This window comes from Notechis scutatus, chromosome 6 (assembly GCF_049901735.1).
Source record: "Notechis scutatus isolate UNSWTSFEM ecotype Mainland chromosome 6, rNotScu1.2, whole genome shotgun sequence".
Taxonomy (NCBI): Eukaryota; Metazoa; Chordata; class Lepidosauria; order Squamata; family Elapidae; genus Notechis; species Notechis scutatus.
The window spans coordinates 65,298,040-65,325,266 of record NC_142014.1 but is presented as its reverse complement, the minus strand read 5'-3'; the positions used below and the strand labels follow the sequence as shown (position 1 = coordinate 65,325,266).

Sequence of the window (27,227 nt, the reverse complement as noted above, 5' to 3'; positions counted from 1 at the left end):
TTCTATAAGAGACATCACTGATATTGATTTCCTATTATATTGCGAGTGGTGGAAAAGTGGAGCAGTGTGAAAGACTGAGATTCAAACCAATAGCTTTTTGATTCCTGGCTAACCCCTAATTAGTGCATTATATCAGGTTTTGTGAGTTGCAGTGAAAGCCAGGTAGCCTCCCTTTCCTGGAAACAGCACTAAAAAGGTGGAAATTTTTGCAATAGATCAGGTTCCCTCTAAAGTAGCTTCTCTTTCTTGTATAGCCAGCTGCGACTAGCTAAAAAAAAATCACAAGGTGTATAAGCATCTCCTTGTCTTTCTATCTGATACTTGATGGACTAGAGACATTTAAGGCATCAGAACATGCAGGTTCCATTCTGCTATCAGAACTAATAAGCACTAGTTTAGCCTTCCCAAAACTTTTACGCCTGCCAAATGTTGATTATCAGATCCGACATCCCCAGGAACAATTGCTAATAATTATGTTGGCTGTTAATTATGAAAGCTAAAGGTCCCACAGATATAGAGGATACTAAAATGGAGAACGTCGCATTAAGAGAATTATCCTGTCTCAGAAATGAACATTATGGTGGAGTGGGGTGGCTCACAAGGGTAGAACGCTGGGCTGACAATCAGCGGCTCGCGTTCGAGACCCATTGCTGCTGCAGGACAGGGTGAGTTCTCATCACATGTTCCAGCTCCTGCCAACCCAGCAGTTTGAAAGGGCAACTCAAGTAGACAAATGGGTATCACGTCAGTGGGCAATCTCATGTGGACATGACAGGAGCCCTCAACCAGGTGTCCCCCGGGCAGCAGTGATGTCACCAGCAAATCCTTTCACTATGGAAGAGCTTCCGACATTAGTATTAGTGAACGTTATCTTTTGTGTGGAAAATCCCATTTTCCCAGAGCATACATTAAAAACCAACTAAAATACTCAAGAAAAAAAAAACTTGAGAAAATAGACAACGGTTTGATAAAAGATGAGTCTCACAGAATCAAACTATAAAGTTCTTAATGCAAAACAGCAGATTTTTTTGGGAGGGGAGGCATCTTCTGTCAGTAGCCTAACAGCATCGCAATGAATTTGCTTTTCTACAGCTGCTGTTCAAGGAGCACCAAAAGAAGTTGTGAATCCATCCAGTGGCCGGGCCACTCTTCTGGAATCCATCCGCCAAGCTGGTGGCATTGGGAAGGCCAAGCTCCGTAGTGTCAAAGAGAGGAAACTACAAAAGAAAAAGCAGAAGGAGAAGGAGCAAGGTACACTCCTTCCACCCTAGGCACCTTCCTGTACTTAGATCTGACTGCATGCTTTACACCATCAGGGTGAATCAAACTTTGAAGCATCTATCAGACATGTGAATGGTAGTTAATATTATGCATTATGTATTTTTGACTATTAGAATACATTACTGTATGGCAGAGAAATGTGTGGCCTTCAAGGGGTTATTGGACCCTTAATTCCCTTCAGTTCCTTCCTCAATCAGAGATGATGGATGCCAGAGTCTGGACAATACCTTGAGCGCCATGCTTCTACACCCCTTGATTGCTACACCAAACATGGTTCATTCTGAGAGACAACAACAAATATTTTCGCTCAATCTAGACCAAACTAACATAATATAAAGATGGATGTCCAAATGCCAAGTTCAAGGGGATTTTAGTTATTTATTTGCATAAGACTCCTATCTAAATAGTGATAATTACTAGTTTCTGTCCCAAACCCACTTTTCTTAGGAAAAATAAATTTAGCAAATGTGGTAATATCGAGAAGCATGAAAGCTGTATGAAAAGAGCTACTTCTTGAAAATGCAAGTTGGCTTTTTCGTGTTTTAATACCATAATGGTCTTCGATTTCCTTGGCTCCACCTGAACATCTGTTTACTTTTTAATTTATTTTTATCCACTTAATGAATTTTATTTATTTAATAAAATGTTTTAACAAATTTGTTTAGCCACCCATTTCAGTAAGTGACAAATGACTCTGGGTAACGAACCTTCTCAATAAAAATAAAAACAATTACAACCATAAATGCTAAATTGAAATGCATAGGAAATAACCCATCAACAAACTGAGAAAGAAGACTGGACCCTTCACATACTCAGGAGCCTTAGGCTCGGGTTTTTAGGGCCTTACTAAAAAGTCAGCAGGATCGGGGCAATCCTACTCTCCAGAGGGAGAATCTTCCTAAGGCAGGCCCTGTGGCAGAAAAGGCAGTTAGTCCGTAGACTTAAGTCAATGGGACTCTGGCATGCTCATCCTTCGAGACCAAATCAGACAGGGAGAAACTACTATGCCAAAGGTTCAAGTCTAGTTAGTATAATTGTGAAATGTATGCCCAATTGGTACTCTTTGTACCCTGGGTCTCTATTGTGATAGGTAGCACACCACTGTTTGCAGCACTATTTGCAGCCAGGCGCCCTGCATCAGGTGAAAAGATGTAGGATGCCTTCTCTGGTTTCATAGACCAGGGGTCTCCAACCTTGGCAAGTTTAAGACTTGTGGACTTCAACTCCCAGAATTCTGGGAGTTGAAGTCCACAAGTCTTAAAGCTGCCAAGGTTGGATCCAGTCTGATAACCCTTCTGTATGGCAGCCTCCAGTTTTCTTTGCACGTTCTACCAAACCACTAGAGAATAATCTCACCGCATGTGGGTAATGATGGCTGTCATATTGGGTATTAAGCTTTTTAAAACTCGAATGTAATGATGAAACCAAATAGCAAAAAGCACCACATCCATCCCAACACGTACATTCTCCTTTGCAGTTTGTTTCTGCAACCTTGGGTAAGATGATTAAATCAAATGTAATGATCATTGGTCTAGAGATGATGGAGAGCATCCACCAAGAAACTACTGTATTTTATGAGAATGCCTATGATATTTTTTCCCCAGTGTGGCTGAATAGATTGGGATAACAATCCTATGTGAAGACTTCATCCAAAACTATTCATCCATCCTATTTGCCAGCAGATTCCTGATTTTCTCCTGTTTGCCGTCTTCAGTGTTTGATTTCTCCTTTTGTGTTTCCTCCAGTGGGAGCTACTGGGCAAGGCGGAGATCTGATGTCAGATCTTTTTAACAAACTGGTCCTCCGGCGCAAAGGTAAAGAAGCTTGTTGCGGTTTTCTCCCCAGTGGTTCAGCGAACAAAGCTAAGATTTCCTATCAGCAGAAAACAAAAGTTTTCTTTTCACTGTAACTAGGATTAAAAGCTAAGTTATGAATTTCTTATGATTGCTTCTAAAATTAAAAACCACCAGTGTTTGAGATAAGAATAGGAACAAGATAGAACAATCAAAACCATTCTGAGCTCCACTCAGAAAAAAAGGTTAATAAATCCCATTCAGGGAACATACTTAACTTCTTACTGTATCAACCCATTTTCTAGGTTTGCCATTTAAGTCCTTAATTAAATAAGTGGGCTGAATTAACAAACTGTAACATATATAACCAAACACAAATCAAACCACTAACATTTTAAAAGTTCATCATATTGTATGGTTCTATCTCTAGCTATTTACCTGATCTGGTTCTCCTAGTTAGGGGAACAATGCTAGCAAGGATAGGAGCGACAGATCAGCTCTGCACAGGGAAGGCTGAAAGGTTTGGTTTGCGTAGAGCACGGGTGTCAAACTCGCCATGCTGGGGTGCTATGCGGCCTGTGCATGACGCATCCATCCCACAGGCCACCAGTTTGGCACCCCTGGCAGAGAGCATCAAGCCCACCACTTTCATTTTGGCTAAGATGAAGCCATCAGGCGAAACAAATCTGATCCAGGTTTTAGCCCAAGTATGAGATAATCTAATGCAGAGCCCCCGTGGCTATCCAGATTTGGTGAACTGTTATTTCACAGGGTTTGCAATAGGCTTGTGGTTTTTCTAGGAACATCCACCACTTTGAATCCAAAGTCAGAAAGGTATTTCAGAATAGACACAGGCCTGTACCTGCTAATGCCTTCCTTCTGTGCCCCATAATCCCAGGAAAGTAGACATTAGTTAAGCAGGCAGTGACAAACTACAAGGTATTTTGTAGTGGGTATGGTACATTGTTGGCACTTTTTAAATTCCAACTAATTTTCCATATGCCTATCATAGTAATCCAAGGGGGAGAAATGCAGTTTCTTTAAGGAAGCATTGATAGATGTGGTGTGTATACTCAAACCAACTCTGGAACTGACTTTTTGAGTTTTAGATTTAAAGCACTGCCCTTAAGCTTCCATGTGTGCTCTAGGTAGGAGTCTCCTCCTTAGCAGCTTTTACATCTTACTTTTAAGTTTTCTTTGCAATTCTTCGTGAAAAATTCTGAGTAAATTAAGAAACGTGCTTCCGTTTGTCTCGGTCCTCCTTGCCGGGCCAGCACTTCCCCATCTTTTGTCACTTAAGATGACAGGCCTGGACATTTGAGGAAGTGTCGGATCTCTTGGTGGCGCCACATTCTACTTTTTCTTTCCTCTCCCGCAGGCATCTCAGGCAAAGGGCCAGCAGCTGGTGGAGACAGCAATGCGCCCAACGTTCCAGCTGGTGCCTTTGGCCGCATCTCAGACACCATTCCACCCCTGCCACCCCCACAACAGCCACCTGGGGAAGAGGATGAAGATGACTGGGCTTCCTAGATGACACTTCAGAAGGCAACATATGGAGGCTTTGACGGAAGCGCATCTTGTTATTTGACATGTCCATCCTTTTTTTTTTTTTTTTTGGAATACTTACTACAGTGGATGGTGCCATCTTGCCATTCAATCCAGAGCAGCAACATGAATATAATTACGCACACAGAAGAATCTGCACCGAGCCATTTGTCTTCAAGGATGAGAGTGAATTTCCATCTTAGAAAGAGCCTCTGTGGTGGAACATGGCACGTGAAAACGTTTGGCCATCTGGCATCTGTAGCAAGACTCAGTTTGCTGTGGGAACTGGAAGGTTTCAGAGGGTACCCAGCCACTGCTGAGAACGGCTTCTGTTTTCTTTCAACTCTCATACCCCCTTTCAGCTCTGTAAAGAAGGTCATTTGGCTGTTTGGTGCAATTATTATATACAAAGAAGCATTTTACTCTACTGCTTGCTTTGAATGCCCTAAACGGAAACCTGAAAGAAGCCCATTTTCACATCCGTGTGCAATAAGAACCCATTTCAAGGGACAAAACTGGAATGGAGGGTGGTGCATTATTAGCTTGCATATAGGAAAATATATTCACCTCTTTCACACAAAGGCGCACTTTGCTTGCTTTACTTTCCTTGTCGGGTTGTCTTACTTTCAAATTCTTGTTGTGGAAGGCGGTATTTGTTTGCAGCATCAGGATGGAAACTCAGTGTGTTAAGACAATACAAGTCGTCCTCAGCTTAATTAACGACCACAATTGAGCCTAAAATTGATGTTGCTAAGTGTAACATTTCCTAAGTGAATTTTGCTCCATGGTATGACCTTTCTGGCCACCGTTAAGTGAATCCCTGCAGTTGTTAAGTTAGTAACACGGTTGCAAAACGAATCTGCCTTCCCCGTTGATTTTGCTTGCCAGAAGGCCGCAAAGAAGGTCACGTGACCCCGGGAAAACTGCAACCGTCATAAATATGAGTCAGTTGCCAAGCGTCTTAATTTTGATCACGTGATCTTGGGGAAGTTGCAATGGTGCGAAAGTGTGAAAAACGGTCCCAAGTCCCTTTTTTGCAGTGCTGTTGTAACTTCAAACGGTCACCAAATGAACTGTTGTAAGTCGAGGACTACTTGGACTAAGCAGTTCAGTTGTTCTGGGCTATCTTTGCCCGTCGGTGGAAATGTTTCGGAGGACATCCACCTAAGCGAGTCTTCCATGCTCGCTGAGCCATAGTTCTATAATTCCTCTCTGGCTTGCAAATGTTGCTGCCCGTATTTCCCCGAAAGTACGACCTACTCAGAAAGTAAGTCCTAGCTTGATTTTTTACACATGCACCCAATATAAGCCCTACTCCTAAACTAAGCCCAAATTAACACCTCACCCTCTCCAGAGTGCACGGGTAAAAATTAAGGTGGGGTTGTGGGGTGGGGTAGAGCTGCCCTACTACTTACCTTTGGATAGTTGCTGCCAGGCCTTGCACACCTCGGCCCGTTTCTTCTGCAGCCAGCAAGGCTTCCCTGAAGGCCTCTGATAGCGGAGAGGCAGTTTGGGAGATGACACACAAGTGAGGTGAGTCAATGGACAAAATCCCCTCCCTCTCAAAATAAGACCTGGTGCCTTTTTTTGGTGGCAAAAAATAAAAATAAAACAGGGTCTTATTTTGGGGGGAAACACGGTAGTAAACTGTCTCCCTTTTATCTCAGGCAAGTAAGCAAAAAAAAAAAAAAAGATACAAAAGCAAGTACTTTTTAAAAAAAGGAAAGGACTGGGTAATGTAGCTGTGCAGCAATTCAAAGGTTTAAAAAAGATGCTCTGAAGCTCTCGGGCAACTCCTGCCTGCAGGCTTTCCCTACCTAGAACCATGCAAGCTGCCTTTGGTTTTAAGCAGTGTTTCTCAAAGTCGGGAAGTTCAACTCGCAGAATTCCCCACTCCACACATCTTAAAACTTACTGGGGAATGAGAAACACTGCTTTGAAGTGTTGCCAACGTGTATCTAACCTACAGTTTTTCAACCCCCTTTTGCCTCTGCATCTGAAATGTAGCCCAGCCCTTTTAGATGAAGCTTTTTTTTTAATCCCCATTTGTCTACAAAGCACATTTTAAAAAGTGCTTTTTTAGAAGCTCCTTTCCATCAATCCTCCCAAAGCTATTTTTTTTTTACCAATAACAGTAAACCTATGTAAACAGCTTTTGCTTAAGGGTGGATAGCAAACTCAAACCACCTTGGCTGAAGGGTTTAAGGAAAGTGTAGTGCTTCAAAAGTTAAAAGTGATCCCTGCACCACTAGTTTTCCTGCCTAATACACCACTTGGCAGCATTTCTCACTCTTCAGCCATTGTAAAATGCATGGACTTCAACTCCTAGAATTCTTCAGCCAGCAACCTTGCTGGCTAGGGAATTCTGGGATTTGAAGTCCATGCATCTTAACAATGGCCAAAGGTTGAGAAACACAGCCATGGCACGTGTGTTCCTTTTACTTTATAGTGTGAGCCGTGTTTTGATGCTGGCAGAAAAAGAAAGCTGAAATTGTCTCACGGTTCAGTAGAAATGAGAACCTGGACTCTATAACCGACTATATCCCATACGCAGATTTTAGCAATGATGACTGCTGGTGGCATAGAAAACATTTCAAAATTGAAATAGCAGTTTCTGAGTGTGAAATGCATTCAGAATGGTTGGAACAAGCTAATTTAAGCTTGAAATAACCACTTCAAGCTCCGGTTCAATGTCAAAATGTTTGCACACCCTTATTAACCACCTGCCTTGAACTCTGAATAGCATGTATTATAACCTCAAAATAAAATCCAAGAGGCACTAGTGTGCAAAATGAAACAGAGGGAAAACAATGTTCCTATCCAAATCTTTTCAGTGGAGAACTCAATTTCCACCATAAAGAGAAGAAAGCACCCCCTTTTCCAACCTTAATTTAGTTTAGCATGGTGAGTTCAGAAAACTATTTTAGTGACTAGAAGAAGAAAAAAACATACTCAAGATTAAGATCACACAATACAAGTATAATGCATTTAAATACACAGGAGACATTTTGCACAGACGGAGGTAGCAGCTTTGAGTAGATCTCTTATTCCTCACAAAGAGACAGGCATGGAATTGGATTTCTTTTCCCAATGGAACTGCAAGACAGAAATTAGGGATTACATGAAGCATATAGTGACGAAAGTCAATCCAGATAATGAGCACATTTCAACAGCAGGAAAATGAATCTTAAAAAGGTCTAGCTTTGATTGATTGATGTCTGGATTCTCTCTAGGATGATATCATTTCATAGGAATTTGCAAATGGGAGTCTGATTTGGGACTTACTTTTCTTAGTGCTGCAAAAGCCGGTCCAAACCTATCCTTGATTTGGGTTCTGCTTTTAATCCATTGAGGAAGTTTGTTGAGAACAGCTGGGCGTGTGTATCTGTGATCTAAAAGCACAATACTGGCAAAGTCCTTTTGATGCCGAATTGCCCTTCCTGCAAAAGCAAACCATCTTATTTATTTAATCCGTTTATGTGGCCACCCCGACTTGTCCTTGTCACACTAATGGCTAACAGAGAATTAAATTCAATTCAAAGAAGTCACTGGGCAAACTGTTAAAGCAGTGTTTCTCAACCGTGCCAACTTGAAGACGCATGAATTTCAGCGCTCAGAATTCCCCAGGCAGCACGAGATTGACATACAAATATTACCTCCCTCGAGATGACTAGGGCAAAGAATGGCAAATACAACCTTCAGACATGTGAACTTCAGCTCTCAGAATTTCCCAGGCACAATTTCTACTGAGAATTCTGGAAGTTGAAATTGACATATCTGGAAGGCACTCCGGTTGCAGAAGGCTGTTACATTGAAACTGCTGTCTTGAGTGATGAATAAAACAAATTTTGCTCTAAGAATGTTTTATATTGATAAACCTACTGATATTTCTGTGCCCAAACTTAGCAAGAAAAGATTATGAACATATGAAACAAAGTAGGAGAAAGGAGTTTCTTTCTGCTATTTTCTCCTAAATTCTTCTCTCTATCATTTTTAGCAGGTTGATTGCACACACAGTCCAATTCCAGCAGACACCGTTTCATTTTCAAGCAGATCCATCTTGCCCATAGCAGTTGTCCGTAATCGGAAGCAAAGGTTTTTCTCCTCTCATTACTCAAGCATTGCATAGGAAGGAATCCAGGATCCTCTTATGTGCATGACCTAACTGATCACTTGCCATTATAGATCATTACTTTGATGGCAGTGAGCCAACTTTGCACAGAAGCTCGTATGAAAAACGTACACACAGTACTACTGCAGGATAAACATGTAACAGAAAAGATCAACAATTCCTAATTCAAAACTTCCCTGATCAATTGCTTGGGAGTGATTCCATGTTTAAAGCTGACAATGAGGTAACCAGGTTCCATCCGACTTCTCACAAAACCCCTTATTTTGCTAGAGATGTATTTTATAACCAACAGCATCCTTTACCTATTGACTGGTTGACTGCTTTCATGCATAGATTTTCAATGAGCAAGCTTCCTGGAGATTGGCCTGTAGACTTTGGCTAGAGAAAACCAAGACAGGTGGGATACATAAGTGGGGTTAGAAACTAAAATTTTATTTTACTTTATTTATATCCCATCTTTATTCTTTTTACAAATAACCCAAGGCAGTAAAACACATCTCCAACATTCCCTACAACAACAACTTCTAAGGTGGGTTGGGCTGAGAGTGAGTGACTGGCCCAAAGTCACCCAGTTGGCTTTCATGGCTAAGGCAGGAATTGAACTCACAGTGTCCTACTTTCTAGTCTGATGCCTTAAGCAGGAGACCATACTGACTCTCAAGAACTCATCTCAAGTCACCCAACAATCCAATCTTCCTCTACAATTGATGCCACTAATGTTATTTGATTTATACCCTATCTTTCTATCCAAATATTGGAAGTACTCCTATATATGTTACATAGAATTTCCTTACCTTCTATTCAAGGATAAATGTGACACAGCATATTTAGAGAAGATAAACCCAGTCTTGGTAATTGCTACCCCAAGGAAGTACAGGTAGTCCTCAACTTATGACTGTAATTGAGCCCCAAATTTATTTTGCTGAGTGAGACAGTTAATGAGTTTTGCCTCATTTTACCTTTCTTGCCACAGTTAAGTTTGTACCACGCTTGTTAAGCAAACTTGGCTTTCCCATGGCTTGTCAGAAGGTCACAAAAGGTGATCGTATGTCCCTGGAACTGTCATAAATATGAATCAGTTGCCAAGCGTCTGCATTTCGATCACGTGACCATGGGGATGCTGCGACAATCATAAGTGTGAAAAACAGCTGTAGGTCAGTGTCCTCGTATCTTCACTAAATGAACTGTTTTAAGTCGAGGACCATCTGAAGCTGTGTTGGAGACAATAATTGGGTGGAATTATCTAGTCAGGTTACTTTCCCAGCTCCAATAGTTATTGTATATGGTCAGGCATGGCAGTCTACAACTCTACCTTTGTCTATAGAGATTCTCAGTCAAAGGTGCTTTTTGAAGAGGCAATTTTCTTTCTTTCTTTCTTTCTTTCTTTCTTTCTTTCTTTCTTTCTTTCTTTCTTTCTTTCTTTCTTTCTTTCTTTCTTTCTTTCTTTCTTTCTTTCTTTCTTTCGAAGAAGCTTCTTGTATGAGAAACGAAACATCTTCAAAGAAAAACCAGAAAGTCCAGTTGCCTCTTGAAAAAAGCACCTTTGGGACAACTCTACCTTTGCTGGTTGCAAGCAATGCATAATTTATGGCTACGGGAGAGACCAAGTCTAGTAAATTTAGAATCCAAAGAACCTTTTACCATTGTTTTATCCAAGTAAGCCATTTTCTCCTGAAGTTCTGGAGATTTTATGTTGGGGTAGGGCATGCCTACCATAATTACACACCTAGGAAAAGAGAAAACGAGGAAAAATAAGAAACGCATAAATCACCCAGAGTAATCTCTTTACTTAACTTGCTTAATAGCAACAGCACTTAGACTTATATACCGCTTCACAGTGCTTTATAGCCCTCTCTAAGCGGTTTACAGAGTTAGCCTATTGCCCCTAACAATTTGGGTCCTCATTTTACCCACCTCGGAAGGATGGAAGGCTGAGTCAACCTTGAGCCTGGTGGGATTTGAACTGCCAAATTGTAGGCAGCTGGCTGCAGCAGAAGTAGCTTGCAGTACTGCACTCTAACCACTGTGCCCCAGACTCAGTTGTTAATAATAATTAATAATCCTGCAATGCCAAATAGACCCTTTCAATTGAAGGGGGGTTCTTTTTTCTCCCATGTAATTTTATTTTATTGTATATGTTTTACAAAAAAGACACACAAAAATAGGAAGAAAAGAAACTCAGAAACACAATCAGAGTAATTTATAATCCAAGCATGTCACATATAAAGCAATATCCAGTGTATAAAGCTTTCTCTAAGCTAAAGAAAAGAAACAACAACAAAAAAATCCCACTATTTTGACCAAGTAAGGTCAAAACCTATGCCAAGGAGAAACACACTGCACCATTTTTGATTAGTGGGTAAAATTGCCTTTTTAAAAACAGATTACAATTTCAATCTAAGGCGCCTGCAATGGACAGGCTGGTATATCAAGTGCATTCAACATAGCCTAATATTTTTACCCTTGGAATCTTAAACAGCAATTTGAGAGAGCTTTAAGTAAAATGTGGGGGGGAAAGCCCTTTGGGAATAATATTCTGCATACAAATTGGCCTCCAAGAGGTAGAGTTTATGGTACAAAGCCCAGGCCTCTTTTTGGATAACTATTGCTTTATTCGAATGAGAAGAGGCCTGTTTCATTTCGCATTCATTTGTAAGAAGAAATTGCTTTGGCTTTGAAAGCGTGGTTAGGCATCGCAATTTACAAAACCCTCCCACCTAATTGCCTTCACAACCTGCTTGTGACAATATGGGGCAGCTGATATGCAGCCACAGCTTTCTCTCATCCTGCATGTCAAGCTCAGCTGTCCAACTAAGGCAGGTGCAGAAAGCAGGGTGGGAGGAATAACACTGGTGTTAAAAAAGGAAAGTGGAACATTTATGAAACAGCAAATTTGCCTTGAAGAAGGAAGTGACAGCTTTGCCCACTTGCCATACAAGTTTTCTCTCTCTGTCTTCCTCCCCCCCTCTCATCTTAGTATCTTCTATTTTGGCCTTCAAGTCTGTTGCACAATGGGGAATATGTCTCATTAAAGTCAAAAGCCCTGTGCTAAAAGCTAAGCCCCCAAATCAGCATTTGAATGGCCTTTCCCAAAATTAAGACTTTGGTTTGTATTAGCTCAAACCTTAGTGTGCTGCCCTCACTCCCATCAATATTTCATAACTCTCTAAATTCTAAATATAAAATATTTCAGTGAATAATTCCGCCACCACTACCCCCAAGCACAAGCAGTAATTTTTACCTTCCCAGGTCATCCGAAAAATTAATTCCTTCGCTCATTTTCCCACCGACTACAGAAAACAGCAGTGCTCCTGTCATGGGTCCATCTGTTAGGTTGCAGCGCTGTGTCAAAGTAAGTCCGCAATGCACGGTTAAAAGCTGGAGTATCTCTACAATCAACTTACTACCTCTTCCCAACTGCTCAATAATCTTCCAATCTTCTGTTTCGTACCTTGATACACTTGGCGTATTCTGCCAAGACCTGCTCCACCTGGTTAGCCTTCTTGGGTTCCTGAAATATCTGTAAATGGCATCGTACATTAATTACAGGAGAACATCATTCGCACCATGTGAATATAAGATCCCGGGAGTTGTGTTTTTCTCAAAACTGGAAACTTAAGGTATGTGGACTTGAACCCCCAGAGAATTCCTCAGCATGCTAGTTGGAAAATTCTGGGAATCTAACTCCTTAAATTGCCAAAACTAAAGAACACTGACTTAAAGGATCCCCATTTAGCAAACTTTGGATACAACGGACAGAATTTCCATCCAAACATCCTTCTAAAATAACAGAACTGCCTCCTGCATCTGAAGTCATCTAGTCTTACATTAAAGTTGAATATGCAGATATTATGACAAATGAACTTACTTGATGCAGATGACAAGATGAGGGTTATTTGGGTCATGATGTCATGGGAATGTCATACTTTGGGTCTTAATGGACATTGAGGAGTAATGGATGATGCATTCTCCCCCGCCTCTCTAGGTTTATTATTACTAATGGGCAGCGTGCCTTCAATACAGGTGGCTGGGAAATCACAATGGCAAAAGGAGGATTGCTTTGCTGCCCATGCTTGTGAGCTTCCTGAAACGTATCTAACTGGCCACATGAGGACATAGGATGCTCCTTGAGGAACCGTTGGCCAGATCTAGCTAGGTTCATATTATTACTTCAACCCTGTTCTCACACTTTTTTGCCCACGTTTCAAGATCATTAAGGCACTAAAAAGCCACTCGGGCTCCTGGCTATTGTAGTTTTTGCCACAACTGGTGTGCCTACAAAAGGAGAAATGGAAATGCTGGATTTTAATTTTCCAATTTACAGCATGCTAATTTTCAATTTGTAAGGAATAATCATAATGACCAAAGATAAAGATTCTCTTAAGTCAATCTTGATTGCTGATGGTGCTGAGGTTCATTAGAATTTCTTAGAAACCTGTGAAAGTAGTAACCTTCTTGAATGTTTTTCAACTTCCCAGTCTGGCCAAACATCCCAGGGATTTTGCCCATCCAAGAGCTAATTATAACTGGCCCTACTTTCCTTTTTTTGAACAGTCCAAGGCTGGCTTGGTGATGCCCCCAGCCAAATTTCAGGTTGGCTTGTACGATTTTTTCCTATTTCCTACACAAATAAGCCATACTCTCTTCTTAGCTTTAGGAAATGATGAAGCCATATTTAACCTTTATGGTTCAAGTATCATCATCAGCCACCCAGCAAGTATCACGGCTAGGTCAATAGGTAAGGATTGGCCCTCTCCACTCCACTGTGCAGGCAGCAGGACCAGTATGAGGCATTAGTGCCTCAGTAGCACAGTGGTTAGAGTGCAGTACTGCAGGCTACTTCTGCTGCCTGCCAGCTGCCTGCAATTTGGCAGTTCAAATCCCACCAGGCTCCAGGTTGACTCAGCCTTCCACCCTTCCGAGGTGGGTAAAATGAGGACCCAGATTGTTGGGGGCAATAGGCTAACTCTGTAAACCACTTAGAGAGGCCTGTAAAAGCACTGTGAAGCGGTATATAAGTCTTAAGTGCTATTGCTATACCTACAACAAAACTAGAGGAGAGGAACCAACCAATATTCCCGAATGTTTGATGTCACCAGCAGCACTGGGCTACCAAATTACCTTTTTCTTAGTCGCCAGCCGGGCAAGCAATCCGGTCTTTTCCCAGTGCAAGTATACCTGTTTTTCATAGTCATAGGAAGGGAAGAAACACACCACACCTCCTGGAACAACGTTGCACAAGTTAGAAAGAATCCGCCCCGTCTCCTCCATCTGAAAAATGGGAGAAAACCAGCAATTTCCTTTCTTCAGCCATGAAAGAAAACCTTTCTTCTATCAAGGGCTGAGAGCACAACCTTCCTTCCTGGGACTGAATGGTCTGGGCCGGAAGGGAGTTCACGAACCCAAAGGCTGTACTCTTATGCTTAGAGTGAATCAGTTGTGGGATACAGGATAGGCAAATCTGGAGCAAGCGGGTTCCGAATCTGGTGTCACAGGATATCCTACTCTTTCCAGCACCGTCTTTCCTCTCTCTTTTTCTGCTCGGTTCCTTCTTTCCCACAATTACAGGCTTCTAGGAAGGAGCAGATGAGTCTCCTCAGAGGTCTGCGCTGATCTCTTTCAGAAGGCTTTTGAAATTAATCCTAAGAAAAAGTGGCCTGCTTTGCCACTTCAAGCTGTTTTCTAAAGGGTCAAGCTATTTTCCAAAGCACCTGTAGGCCAGACAAGGAATAATGGATGGAAATTGAACAAGGAGAGATTTAACCTGGAAATAAGGAGAAACTTTCTGACAGTGAGAACAATCAACCAATGGAACAGTTTGCCTTCAGAAGTTGTGGGAGTGCCATCAGTTGAGGCCTTCAAGAAGAGATTGGACTCCCATCTGTCAGAAATGGTGTAGAGTCTCCTGCTTGGGCAGGGGGTTGGACTAGATGACCTACAAGATCCCTTCCAACTCTGATTATATGTTATCTGCTTCAAAGTCCCAGATCCAACTGTCAAAACAAAGATGAGAAATCCCTATGTAGTCCTTTGACTGATGACTGAAATTGGGACTGGAATTTCAGTCGTTAAGTGATGCAGCCATAAAGCAAGTCATCATGTGACCACGCTCATGTTTACAACCTTTTTTTACCAGAGTCATTAAGTGAATCCAACTTTCCCAATTAACTTGGCTTGTCAGAATCTTTCTGGGAAGGTTGCAAATAATTGGAAAATACTGCAGCCATCAAAAATGTGAGCTGGTTTCCAAGCATCTGAATTGCAATCATACCTCTCCTTCTCTCCCTCTCCCTTTCTCTCTCTCTCACACACACCAGGGTGATGCAGCAGTCATATCAGGTTGTAAATCACTTTTCCTGAGGTCATAACTTCTAGCTGTCATTAAACAGATGACCATAAGTCAAGGACAACTTCGTATTATCGCTGGCTTCCCAATGCACTCTATACAGCACTAAGCTCCCTTTTTCCCCATTTGTGAGCATCTATGCTTCAATACTCTAGGGATGGCTTCTCCCTTGACCTGGAAATACAATAAATCAGATTGCTACAAGGAGAGCGACTTATGGAGTCCAGTAACAGGTTAACTGCAAGGGAAACCACAGTGAGGATCTGTTTCCTTTGCAACCGTCTTAACCGAGATGACAGGAATCAAGCAGGAAGGGCCTAAGCAATATCAAAGGGACAATATGCTCACTCAGTGAACTCAAAACTAGGAAACTCCATTGCCTGAGGAGGCAATGAAGTGTAGGGGAAAATAAATAAATACTGACCAACTGAGGCAAGCCTCTTTTCTCATAAGTAAATTCCAGCAGCTGATTGGACGGACCATTGCAGAGGATGATGGGTAAAATGTTGTCAGGGGGAATCACGTGACCTGATAACACACAAATTCAAGGAAGAAATGAACAAGATGCCGTTCCTGTCAAGATGCTGAAAGGCTAAAAAACTTCCTGGCTCTTGTACCATTAACCAGATACTTAAGTACAGGGCTGTGAAACTCGCCGCCCACGGGCCAGATGCATCATGCGCTGGCCACACCCATGCCTTGTTTAGCGAAGGGGGGGGAAGTCGCGATACGTCATGTGATGACGCTGTGACGACATGAGTTTGACACCCCTGCTCAAGTACAATGGCTGAACAAATATAGTCCCACGAGATCAGCTTGTTTCTTCTTCCAAGCAATACTCGGTGCAACCTGAAACAGGAGAAGGAAGAGGGGATGGCCTTAAATGACAGGAGGAAGACTCAAGTCAATTGTCACTATCAAGACAACGGTGAAATAGGCAGGACTTGAGCCCAGGCCAAGAATATAGCTTGAGAAAACTTCTCAGACAAGTCCCGCCCTGGTTCATGGGAAAATAAAAGTGAGAAGGGGTGGCCGGGAAAGCCCATTCAGATATGCAAAATTATTACTATAGTTATTACAATAAAAGTAGTCCTGATCTATATTGCATTAATTTCTTAGTCAGGGGTATGTTGTCTGGTTGACAGAAACCTTCAGAGCACCTACCAGAACCTGCGCTTAAGATAATGAAACAAACAAAATATTAAAAAGTTATGATATGTATGTAGTTACCTACCAAGAGCTGAAGTTACCCAAATATCTTTACAATCCCCAAGGCATGTCACAACTGTTGAGCACCCCTAATGTTTGGAAACTGAAAGTTGAAAAAATCGACAGGCCCTATCAATCGTCCTCATTTTGAAAGTTTGCCCATGCAGACATGATGTTTTCAATGCTGAATCCTTTTTAAAATTTTGATTTACTTGCCACATTCTGCTTGCCTGCTAGTCAAATCTGGAAATCACAGTAACTTTGCACATTTCAGGTGACCACCTAAGTCTGGAAATTAGTCTACCAAAAGTTAATTGCTCTGGTATTATTTAACCCTTGTTATTTGCAATCAAAGGCAAGGCTATAAAACCGACGACAGCAACATAACAGAGATTTTGATAAGCAGGAGGCAGAATACAGTTTGGATTTGATGATAAATCTGAGCGTTTTGCAAGAGATCATTATACTTTTATTATAAAAGAAAAGCTCAAAGATTGCTATGCTTGATAATTGAATCTTCCACAAGCCATTCTTTCACACTTTCTTCTCGTTAATAGACTTCTGGATTCTAGTAAAACAGAAACAGATCTTTCAAACACCGGGACCTGCCTCTCATCATTTAAGTGAAACAAGGTGCAATTACTGTCAGTTGTGACAGCTGGAAGTCACAACTCAAGTGTGAAATGGAGAAACTTGGGAAATTTGATCAGATAGATGCTTTGAAGAGAATCCATCTTGGCACTATTTCAGAACTCACAATTTTAGCATCTTCTACTGATTCTACCCTAATTTTTACTCTGAAACAATTGAAGAAAACAGTAAGCCCACTTTCATCATGATCACCTAAGTCTGTAAAATATCCTTTTGAGAAATAAAAAAAGGTTTTGTAATACTAACCTAAGCTGTGACTGCTCTAGAATTCATCACAGATACCTTAATTAACTTAACTGCTTATCTGTAACTGCAACAGTAGTCAAGAGAATGAAGTAGAAGAGTCCAGAGAACATGGAAATTTGCAAAATACAAAAGAAAAATTTAAAATGAGTAAGATTTAGCAATAGCAACAGCACTTAGACTTATATACCGCGTCACAGTGCTTTTACAGCCCTCTCTAAGCGGTTTACAGTCAGCCTATTGCCCCCAACAATCAGGGTCCTCATTTTACCAACCTTGGAAGGATGGAAGGCTGAGTCAACCTTGAGCCTGGTAAGACCCGAACTGCTAAACTGCTGACAGTCGGTGCTCAGCAGAAGTAGCCTGCAGTACTACATTCTAACCACTGCGCCACCCTGGCTCCTGTTTGGTAATAGTAAACAGGCACAGAATCTTTGACCATGAGAAGAAGAAAACTAGGGGAACAGGTTGTAAGAAAATATGGACAAGGGAAGACTTGACTGACTTGCTGGCACTAGAGATAGAAACATTCCATATTGGAGCAATTGCAGGTAGTCCTTGATTTATGACCATAATTGAGCCCAAAATTTCCATTGCTAAGCAAGACAGTTTTTAAGTGAATTTTGCCCCATTTTATGAGCTTTCTTGCCACAGTTGTTAAGTGAATCACTGTGGTTGTTAAGTTGAACCTGGCTTCTTCATTGACTTTGCTTGTCAGAAGGTCACAAAAGGAGATCACCTGACCCCAGGACACTGCAGCCATCATAAATTCGAGCCAATTGCCAAGAGTCTGAATTTTGCACCTGTGATCGTGGGGTTGCTGCAATGGCTGTATGAGAAATGGTCATAAATCACTTTTTTCAGTGCCATTGTAACTTTAAATGGTCACTAAAAAGACAATTCTAAATCAAGGCCTATCTGTACTGTAGATCTGGTTTGTCTTGAAGATACTTCCTGGTTTTCCACATGCATGTTTATAAGAAAAAATAGAATAGAATAGAATAGAATAGAATAGAATAGAATAGAATAGAATAGAATAGAATAGAATAGAATAGAATTCTTTATTGGCCAAGTGTGATTGGACACACAAGGAATTTGTCTTGGTGTAAATAGTCTCAGTATACATAAAAGAAAAGATACATTCATCAAGAGTCAAGAATCATAAAATACAACATTTAATGATAGTCATAGGGTACAATCAACAATCAAATCATACAAGGAAACAGTCAATATAAATCGTAAGTATACAAGCGACAAAGTTACAGTCCCACAATCACAAGTGGGAGGGGATGAGTGATAAGGAGTGATGAGAAGATTAACAGTAATGGTAGTGCAGACTTTGTAATAGTTGAACAGGGTTGAGGGAATTCATTTGTTTAGCAGATAATTCCATAAATAGCAGATAATTCCATAAATTGAAGGAAGCCCTCCTTCAATTTATGGAAACCTATTTTCATGTAAGCATGCAAAAATCATTTAGTAGAATGCAGGAGGGGTGGCTGAAGGTTGCCAGATTCTGCCCATAAACTTCTCAAGCAAAGATAAAAGACAGCAAGATCAACAACCCTCACCCCCCCAGTGGACGCGGCCATTTTGGAAGGACACAGCCGGGTAGGCAAAACCTTGCTCCAAAGGTCACCCAAGCAAGAATCAAAAGATCTGGGGCTACCACTGTTCCCCAGGACTCACCACAGGAAAATTCCTCAATCCTGTCAGCATCAACACCAGCACCCAAAAGCAGCTGTTGCCGGAAATCAGCCACCTGCAAGGCACATAGTAAAAAATCCATTTTTTAGTAGATTTACACAGCATGACGTACTTGGAGTGTTCTTCCTTGGGGAGGAAAAGATCCAAATTCTGCCCTTGTAGCCCCATCTATGCAGCAAGGGAATCAATGTTGCTTTTCCGGGGACCTTATAACATGCTCACATATGCTATTCCTGATTATTTGGACCTTTAACTCAGCATTACACATCCTATTTAGTATTAGAAGCTTTTAGTTTAGTTTACTTTATTGTCATTGCACCTTGTACAACGAAATCAAACACCATCTTCAGTGCACATCATGACCATGACCATGAAAATAAACACAAACACACATCCTTCACTTTCTACACATTGAACCGGAAACCCCTGACACTGTACCAACCCTGCACTATACAGCAGAATTCAAAAGAGCTACTGCCCTGGGATAGAAGCTGTTTTTCAGCCTATTTGTCCTTGTTTTTTATTATTCTGTACCGTCTGCCAGATGGTAATAGTTCAAAAAAAGGGTGCCCAGGATGAGATGGATCTTGGAGAATGTTCTGAACTTTCTTAAGGCAGCGGGAGTTATAAAGCTCTTCCAAAGAGGGCAGAGGGCAACCAGTGATCTTCTGGGCAATGACGTTAACCCTCTGGAGTGCTTTCCTATCTGCCACTGTGCAATTGGCAAACCATACAGAGGTGCAGTAAGTTAAAATCCTCTCCATGGTGCAGCGGTAGAAGGTCACCAGCAGTTTCTCATTCGCTTGTTGTTTTCTGAGAAGCCTCCGGTAGTATAATCTCTGCTGGGCCCTTTATGACCAGGGCTGCAATGTGGGCACCCACATTTTTCAGGTAGCAATCTGAATCTCAAAGCTGGAAGTGCCAGTTCAAGTATATTTGAGAGGTTCTGCTCTTACCACACTGGCTAAGGCCCTACTCAAGCCTACCTCTGTGTGAGAATGCAGAGAAAGAAAACTAACTCCATTCCTTTTCTGCAATTTATTCCCAAAGATAAAATAAGGAACTGTAGAGGCAATGCTCTGCAGTCCTCACTTTCTGACTGGCTCACGCAGCAACTATTTGAAGTTATGGTAGTGCTAAAAAAATAACTTTGTGACCAGCCATTTCATTTACAACCATTGTGGTTTCTCTCCGTCGCACGATTGCCAGCTTTTTACCTAGATTTTGAATTAATTGAGTTTTACTCCAACATATCTGGAGCTCACTAGATTAGGAAAGTTTGTTATAGAATGGATTAAATGAGAGACGGCAACATGGGGAAGAGGTATCAAAAATATTCAAACTTCAGAGGGGGCAGTGGGTATGGAAAGGAGAAGCCATGTTATATGTGGTGTTTCTCAAAGGCCACTTGTCCAGATCCTGCCTCCTGACTTTATTTCTTGATAAACTACCATGTTTATGGGATTATAGTACTGATTAATTTCAGGTAGTTAACAAACCAAAGGGAAACTGGGATTTTTGTGACTAGATCAAAGAAAGGACTGGAGATAGACAAGTTGATCTCACCTCCCACCTTAAGTCCCTGACAAGAGTTGCTTTACAGAAAGACAATCCCAATGTCAGGTTTCCAAGTGATGAAATCCATTTAAAAAGAAAAGTACAAAGTCCATCTTCAAAAAAGATTTCTTTTATTTAGGAAAGCATCAAATTGGCAAAGTCCATGATAATTTCGGATCTGACGCAACCCGGAATTACCCCACAATATTACAAGTTAGAAACAACCCCCAAAAGTCACATTCTCCAATAGAAGTAATTCAACATTGCTTGATGTCATAAATCTCCACCTCAAGGGGCCCAAGCAAGGACAGCTCGTTTCCCATGGGAAGAAAGATCTTCCCTATCCAAAATACTCTCTTTATCTCCACTCCTCCCCTACCCCATTAGGAATGTGGCAAGCCCGAAACCCTTCCCCTCATGACAGCCACAGAGAAATTAAGAAAAAGAATATATACTAAGACTAACTAAAATGGCTACACTTATGTCAATTTCGGGCTTGTCACCCAACTTCTGTGGAAAAAAGATTGCGAGCTAAAGAATAAACCACCCAAGTTCATGATACGACCTGAATTTTCATGGCCAACAAATCAATGGATCTATATGCTAAGAGTTAGTCTTTATAACCTTTCCTCTAGACCAGGGATGTCAAACTCGCATCATCACATGATGTATTGGGACTTTTTCCCCTTTGCTAAACCGGGCGTGGGCATGGCCAGCACCTGACGCATCTGCCCCGTGGGCCACAAGTTTGACAGCCCTGTTCTAGACCACCATTCAGATGCCACCAGACTCAAGCCTAGATATCAGTACTTGTAAGCGTGATGGAACCTGCCATTTTGGTGTTCCTGAAATCCTGTTACTTTATAGGAAAACTAAATGTTTACTGTTAAATGCAAAAATTTAGGATCTTTCTAGGACTTGGGAAAAACAGCAGGCAGATTGAATAGATCAAGAAGCTAACCCTCTAAATCAATGTTTCTTAACTTTGGAAATTTTTAAGATGGGTGGACTTCAACTACCAGAATTCTCCAGTCAGCCCTGCTGGCCAGGGAATTCTGGGAATTGAAGTCTACACATCTTAAAGTTCCCAGTTTAGGAAAACACTGTTACAAACCCTGAAAGGCTTGCCAGGTGTGTTAAAAGCAAGATGGTGCCAAGAGGAGGGGCAGAATGAGCCTAAGATTCAAAGCGATACCTTCATTCTACTGCTTTTTTCTACCAGCACATTGTGGAGAACATCTGCTAAGGGGGTGGGAAATCAGCTCCTTCAATCATTTGCTATTTAAAAGTGATTGCCCATCACCCAAAAACGGTGCCCAATTCACCACTCACCGGCTGCATGGTGCCCCCAGCGATGATCACAGCTCGACATTCTTTCAGCACCGTGGCAAAATGCACAGCTGGATTGAGCAAAAGGAACTTGAGGCTGCTCAGGGCTAAAGTACCTGGAAAAATCAGAATATTTAGAGTTGGCAATTAAAAACACTGAAGGGCAGCCTGAAATGCAAAGGGGCCTTTCCACCCACCCCATGCAACCCCCTGCCTTACTACTGTCAATTTTCTAGGTGTTTCAAATGAAACAGGGGAAATATTCTTAGAGAAATAGCAAAACAAATGCAACTGTGGTTGCTTCCCAGGGGCTAATATGGAAACATCACTTGATTAAGTTACGACTGTACTTAATAAAGTAATTCAGTAAGCAGCAATAAATATCACAACCTCCTTAATATTGCTATAATCCCAGGATTTCAAAATGAATAAGGTGCACTAATTTAGCAACACCTGGAGAATAATATTTCCACAACTCAAACTGCAATCGAATTGTTCAGGTAAGTGCTTCTATGAAAAAGCATCAAGTGTTTACATAAATATGGATTTTTTTTCTTTTCTTTTTTGCTTTCAGATGCTTCCTCCAGGAAAGGCATCTGGGGAGATACAGACAGATCTCACTTAATGTCTGCCCTGTTTAGCGACTGTTCAAATCACAATGGCCTTGAGAAAGGTACTTTGTAAGATAGAGGAGCGGTTTTAAAAAATCTGATAAATAAATAAAAGTAAATTAACTTTACAACCAGTCTTTACATTTATAACAACTCCAGCATCCCAAAATCATATAATTGCTATCTGTGTGCTTCACAACCGGCTTCCAACAAGCAGAATCAATAGAGAAGCTGGCAGTCAAATCACAAGCCACAGACCCATGACAGACAGCTGTAGTGGCGCAGTGGTTAAAATGCAGTACTGCAGGCTACTTCTGCTGACTGCCGGCTGCCAGCAGTTCGATCCTCACTGGCTCAAGGTTGACTCAGCCTTCCATCCTTCCGAGGTCAGTAAAATGAGGTTCCAGATTGTTGGCAGGTAATATGCCGACTCTGTAAACCGCTTAGAGGGCTGTAAAGCACCGTAAAGCGGTATATAAGTCTAAGTGCTATTTCTATTGCTATCTCTCACTTAATCCTGAGCAACTTACTTAATGACCTCATGGGAAATGACATTATAAGCCCGCCGCAATCATGCCAAGTTCTGTTTGGCGACCCCGTTGCTTAGTGATGGAGTTGCCAATCCCAGCCGTGATCGCTAAATAAGGACTACGTATAACGGAATGACCTTGAAATAATTCAATATATATACAAATGCACTTATTTTTAAATAAAGCAAATCAAAAGCGCATATAAAATACCTTGCCTGCTGAGAATGACTCTCCCATCTTGGTTTGCATTTGTGAGCGCGGCTAGGAAACTCTCGATGTGCATGAGTGGAGATGCCATTTTGGGGTGGTCGTCCTCACCTTCTCCGGGAGAACTTTGCAGAGCCCCTGCAGATCAAAAATCAACTTCTCATTTGGTAAGGCAACTTCTCCCCTATGAAAGATCATCTCCCAATTCCTCATTTCAACAAGCACACAAGTAGCATGTTCAATTTATTTTCATTTGGAGCAGTGGTGGGATTCAAAACTGTTTACTATCCGTTCTGTGGGCATCGCTTGGCGGGTGTGGCTTGGCGGGCGTGGCAGGGGAAGGATACTGCAAAATCTCCATTCCCTCCCCGCCAGTCAGAGTTGGTATTTGCCAGTTCTCCAAATTATTCAAAATTTCTGTTACTGGTTCTCCAGAATTGGTCAGAACCTGCTGAATACCCACCTCTGATTGGAGCTATTATCAACCCTGAAATGAACCTGGCTGAGGCCATCTTTGGAGGCTTCAGGGTTGCCACACAGCAGTGGGAGGGAGAGAAATAGCTAGATGGGGTTTTGTAGCCAAAACAATAAAGTTTTTCTGTGGAAACCAAGGACATTCTCACAGGTGGCTGGCCAGAGGACTGAAGTAACCAAGCAACAGGCCAGAACCTGGATTGGACAGCGTGACCAGTGACTTGGGGGAAGAGGGAAACTTTTACTTTTAATTAGGTTAAAGCCGTGGAAACTTTTAGAGTTGGCTTTCACCAGTTGTGCCAATAGGATGTATCCTATAAAACTGTTCTTTGAGGAATTTGCCTGCCTCGGAGTTCTACTTTCTATGGGTGCATTACTTGGAACCCTGATAGCTATGTCTAAATGTGCGTTAATAGAAAAAAGGCTTCCAATGAGTCATTTTTGCCAAAGATTGCATTCTTGTTCCAGAACAATTTATCAAGGCAACAATGACATATGGCTCATAGATAGGCCCTCAATCTTGCAAAAATTGCATTATTGTAACGAGAAAAGTCAAACTCTGATTTTTCATCGACTTTCAAGAGACAGGTAGAAAAATGACTTTTCTATGTATTATTTATATTATTAAAAATATTATTTATATCTTCGTCATTTTATCTATTATTTTCCATTCTTCTAATGGAAAATAATGTTTGTTCTAAGACACAACTCCGCATGAAGTTGTGCAAATACATGGAATGTGCTACTTACACTAAAATGAAGAGAAAGAACCAAGAACAGGGGAGCTCCATAGGCCCACCTGTTTCCAAACCTACTGAAACATCACTACAGGTAGTCTTCAACTAAAAAGATACTCCTTTGGTCTTTTTAGCTGCCAGCAGAAAGGGAGTGGGGAAGAACAGCGCATTCTTCAAGTGCCCTAGATCAAGGGTCTTCAAACTTGGCAAGTTTAAGACTTGTGGACTGCAACTCCCAGAATTCCTGAGCTAACATGACTGGAGGAGGAATTCTGGGAGTTGAAGTCCACAAGTCTTAAAACTGTCAAGTTTGAAGACCCCTGGCCTAGATAATTGCCCTGGCAGCCCAAAGTTGTCGGAGCATAAGAATATTACTGGAGAGCATGATTGATGACTCTTGGCTATGGATGTTTCCCATTGGAGAATATACATCCAGGGGGTGGTGGGGAAGTCCAGGGTCAAGGGGAAAATGAATGATGTATTTTAGTATCGGCTGCATCCAGCCAACGCCAACATGGCCACTTCTAATAAATCCATTCTGAGAGACTTATGATTTGAATGGGGGTGGATTTGTTGGAGTCCTCACAATGACCACAACGGAGTCCACAATTTCTGTTGTTAAGTGAAACATTTGTTAAGTGAAGTTCTGCCCCATTTTACGACTTTTCTTGCCGCAACTGTTAAGTGAACCGCTGCAGTTGATAAGTTAGTAACCCAGGTTGTTAAGTATATCTGGCTTCCCCCATTTGACGTTGCTTGTCAGAAGGTCACAAAAGGGGATCGCGTGACCTGGGGATACAGCAACTGTCATAAATAGGAACCAGTTGCCAAGCCTCTGAATTTTGATCACATGATCATGGGAAGGCTGCAACGGTCGTAACTGTGAAAAACGCTCGTAAGTCACCTTGTTTCAGTGCCGTTGTAACTTTGAACGGTCACTAAAGGAATTGTGGTTAAGATTGAGGATTGCTTGTATTTTTCTGTCTTGCCTCTGCCAGCTCACCTCCTTCCAATTCTGAACACTGCCAAAAATTGCTTTGTTGGCCAAACTCACCTTCGTTTTCTGCCCTCTTGTTCAAGGTTTGCAAAAAGTTCTGCAAACCAGACAACTTTGGGGTGTCTTTCCTGGTTTTGAAAACTCCGTATCGTTCCACAAATCCTAAGAGCTGCAAGACAGGAAAAAAAACCAGAAAATATTATTGAAATATTGTCTGTAAACTTTTCCCTGTTCATTAATCATTCCTGAAAAGGCAGGAAAGAGGAAAACATTCAGAAAATCTGTCTTCCCAAGGGAGATTAACACACATACCCCGGAGACCATGAAGAGACTCAGTTGGTTTATAAATGGCCACACAGGTAGTTCTTAACTTACAACCATTCATTTAGTGACTATTCAAAGTTACAATGGCACGGAGAAAAGTGACATGACATTTTTTTACTCTTAAGAGAGCCACGGTGGCACAGTGCTTAGAGTGCAGTAAGTGCAGGCTAGTTCTGCTGACTGCCAGCTGCCTGCATTTTGCCAGTTCGAATCCCACCAGGCTCAAGGTTGACTCAGCCTTCCATCCTTCCGAGGTGGGTAAAATGAGGACCCAGATTGTTGGGGGCAATAGGCTGACTCTGTAAACTGCTTAAAGAGGGCTGTGAAAGCACTGTGAAGCGGTATATAAGTCTAAGTGCTCTTGCTATTACAGCTATTGAAGAATTCCCATGCCCAAGTGATCAAAATTCAGACGCTTGGCAACTGACTCATATTTATGACGGCTGTAGTGTCCTGAGATCATGTGATCACTTTTTACAACCTCCTGACAGGCTAAGTCAATGGGGAAGCAAGATTCAATTAACAACTGTATTACTGATGTAACAATTGCAGCAGTTAACTAAACAACTGTGGCGAAAAAGGCCATAAAATGAGCAAAACTTAATAAATGTCTTGCTTAGCAACATGCTAGACTCAAATGTGGTTGTAAGTTGAGGACTATCTGTACTCCGTAAGTTTGATTTAATTCAATATATTTGGCTTACCTTTAAATTATAATTATTTTCCTACCATAGATTTAATATATAGTCCCTTCCACTCAATAAAAGTTACAGTAAGGTAACATGGTTTGAAAAATTTGGGGAGCCATATCCCAACCATTCACAAGCCCCACACGGTTCATTCTTGCACCTTTGCATAGGAAATAGCCAACCAGGTTAATCCAATTGGTCTGACTCAATCTAAGGCAACTTGCTATGTTCTCACATCCCCTGGAAAATTCCTGAAAGCAGACCCCCCAAAAAAGGCATCTGAAGGGCACGGAACCAGAATTTTATTCTGTTCTGTTGATGCACTACCTTCTTGCTGATGCAACTTTTCTCACAGTAACGCTGCACCTGTTGAAGAGAGAGAACATGCATATTAAAAGGTTCCTAGTTGTCTTAACAGGTTATCTCCAGTTTCAGCCTTCTTTGCCAGATTATCACGATTTATCATTCAATCTACACCTTTTAGAACAGGAGTGTCAAACTCAAGGCCCGCGGGCCGGATGCAGCCCGCTGGGTGCTTATATCTGGCCTGCATGGCTACCCTGGAAACAGCGAAGGACCGGCCTGCAGTGCCTCTGCCAGCAAAAACGGAGCTCGGGAGGGCTGTGGGTGGCCCTCCCAAGCTTCTATTAGGTGAATCTCGTGCAGTTGCAACATCTTGCAGTCACATGATCACCACTTGCAATTTTCAGCCAGCCTTCCCATTGACTTGCTTGTTCAAAGCTGACAGTGGGGGTCATGTGACTTGCGGGACCTTGTAATTGTTGTAATTCATGTGTCTGTGAGGACCCTACAACGGCCGTATTTATGAGGACCTATCATAGTTGTTTTTTCCTAGCCCAAATCT

General features: G+C 41.7%; 2 protein-coding genes across 2 annotated transcripts in view; one reads left to right on the top strand and one right to left on the bottom strand.

Annotated features, from left to right (window-relative positions):
- The window catches only part of WASHC1 (WASH complex subunit 1), a 58,921-nt gene extending 53,707 nt beyond the window's left edge, over positions 1–5,214 (top strand). Inside the window, exons 9-11 of the mRNA XM_087968564.1 lie at positions 1,093–1,251; positions 3,027–3,095; positions 4,453–5,214. Coding sequence (XP_087824690.1) covers positions 1,093–1,251; positions 3,027–3,095; positions 4,453–4,604 — 380 coding nt within the window. The 3' untranslated portion in view covers positions 4,605–5,214. The remainder of the gene's footprint in view (positions 1–1,092; positions 1,252–3,026; positions 3,096–4,452) is intronic.
- A 2,346-nt stretch (positions 5,215–7,560) lies between these two features.
- DDX11 (DEAD/H-box helicase 11) overlaps positions 7,561–27,227 on the bottom strand; it is a 39,685-nt gene continuing 20,018 nt past the window's right edge. Inside the window, exons 15-27 of the mRNA XM_087968565.1 lie at positions 26,690–26,728; positions 25,407–25,518; positions 23,145–23,279; positions 21,797–21,909; positions 18,890–18,962; positions 15,522–15,625; positions 13,873–14,022; positions 12,203–12,271; positions 11,993–12,093; positions 10,393–10,477; positions 9,054–9,129; positions 7,905–8,059; positions 7,561–7,715 (exon numbers count right to left, since the gene is read on the bottom strand). Coding sequence (XP_087824691.1) covers positions 7,671–7,715; positions 7,905–8,059; positions 9,054–9,129; positions 10,393–10,477; positions 11,993–12,093; positions 12,203–12,271; positions 13,873–14,022; positions 15,522–15,625; positions 18,890–18,962; positions 21,797–21,909; positions 23,145–23,279; positions 25,407–25,518; positions 26,690–26,728 — 1,257 coding nt within the window. The 3' untranslated portion in view covers positions 7,561–7,670. The remainder of the gene's footprint in view (positions 7,716–7,904; positions 8,060–9,053; positions 9,130–10,392; positions 10,478–11,992; positions 12,094–12,202; positions 12,272–13,872; positions 14,023–15,521; positions 15,626–18,889; positions 18,963–21,796; positions 21,910–23,144; positions 23,280–25,406; positions 25,519–26,689; positions 26,729–27,227) is intronic.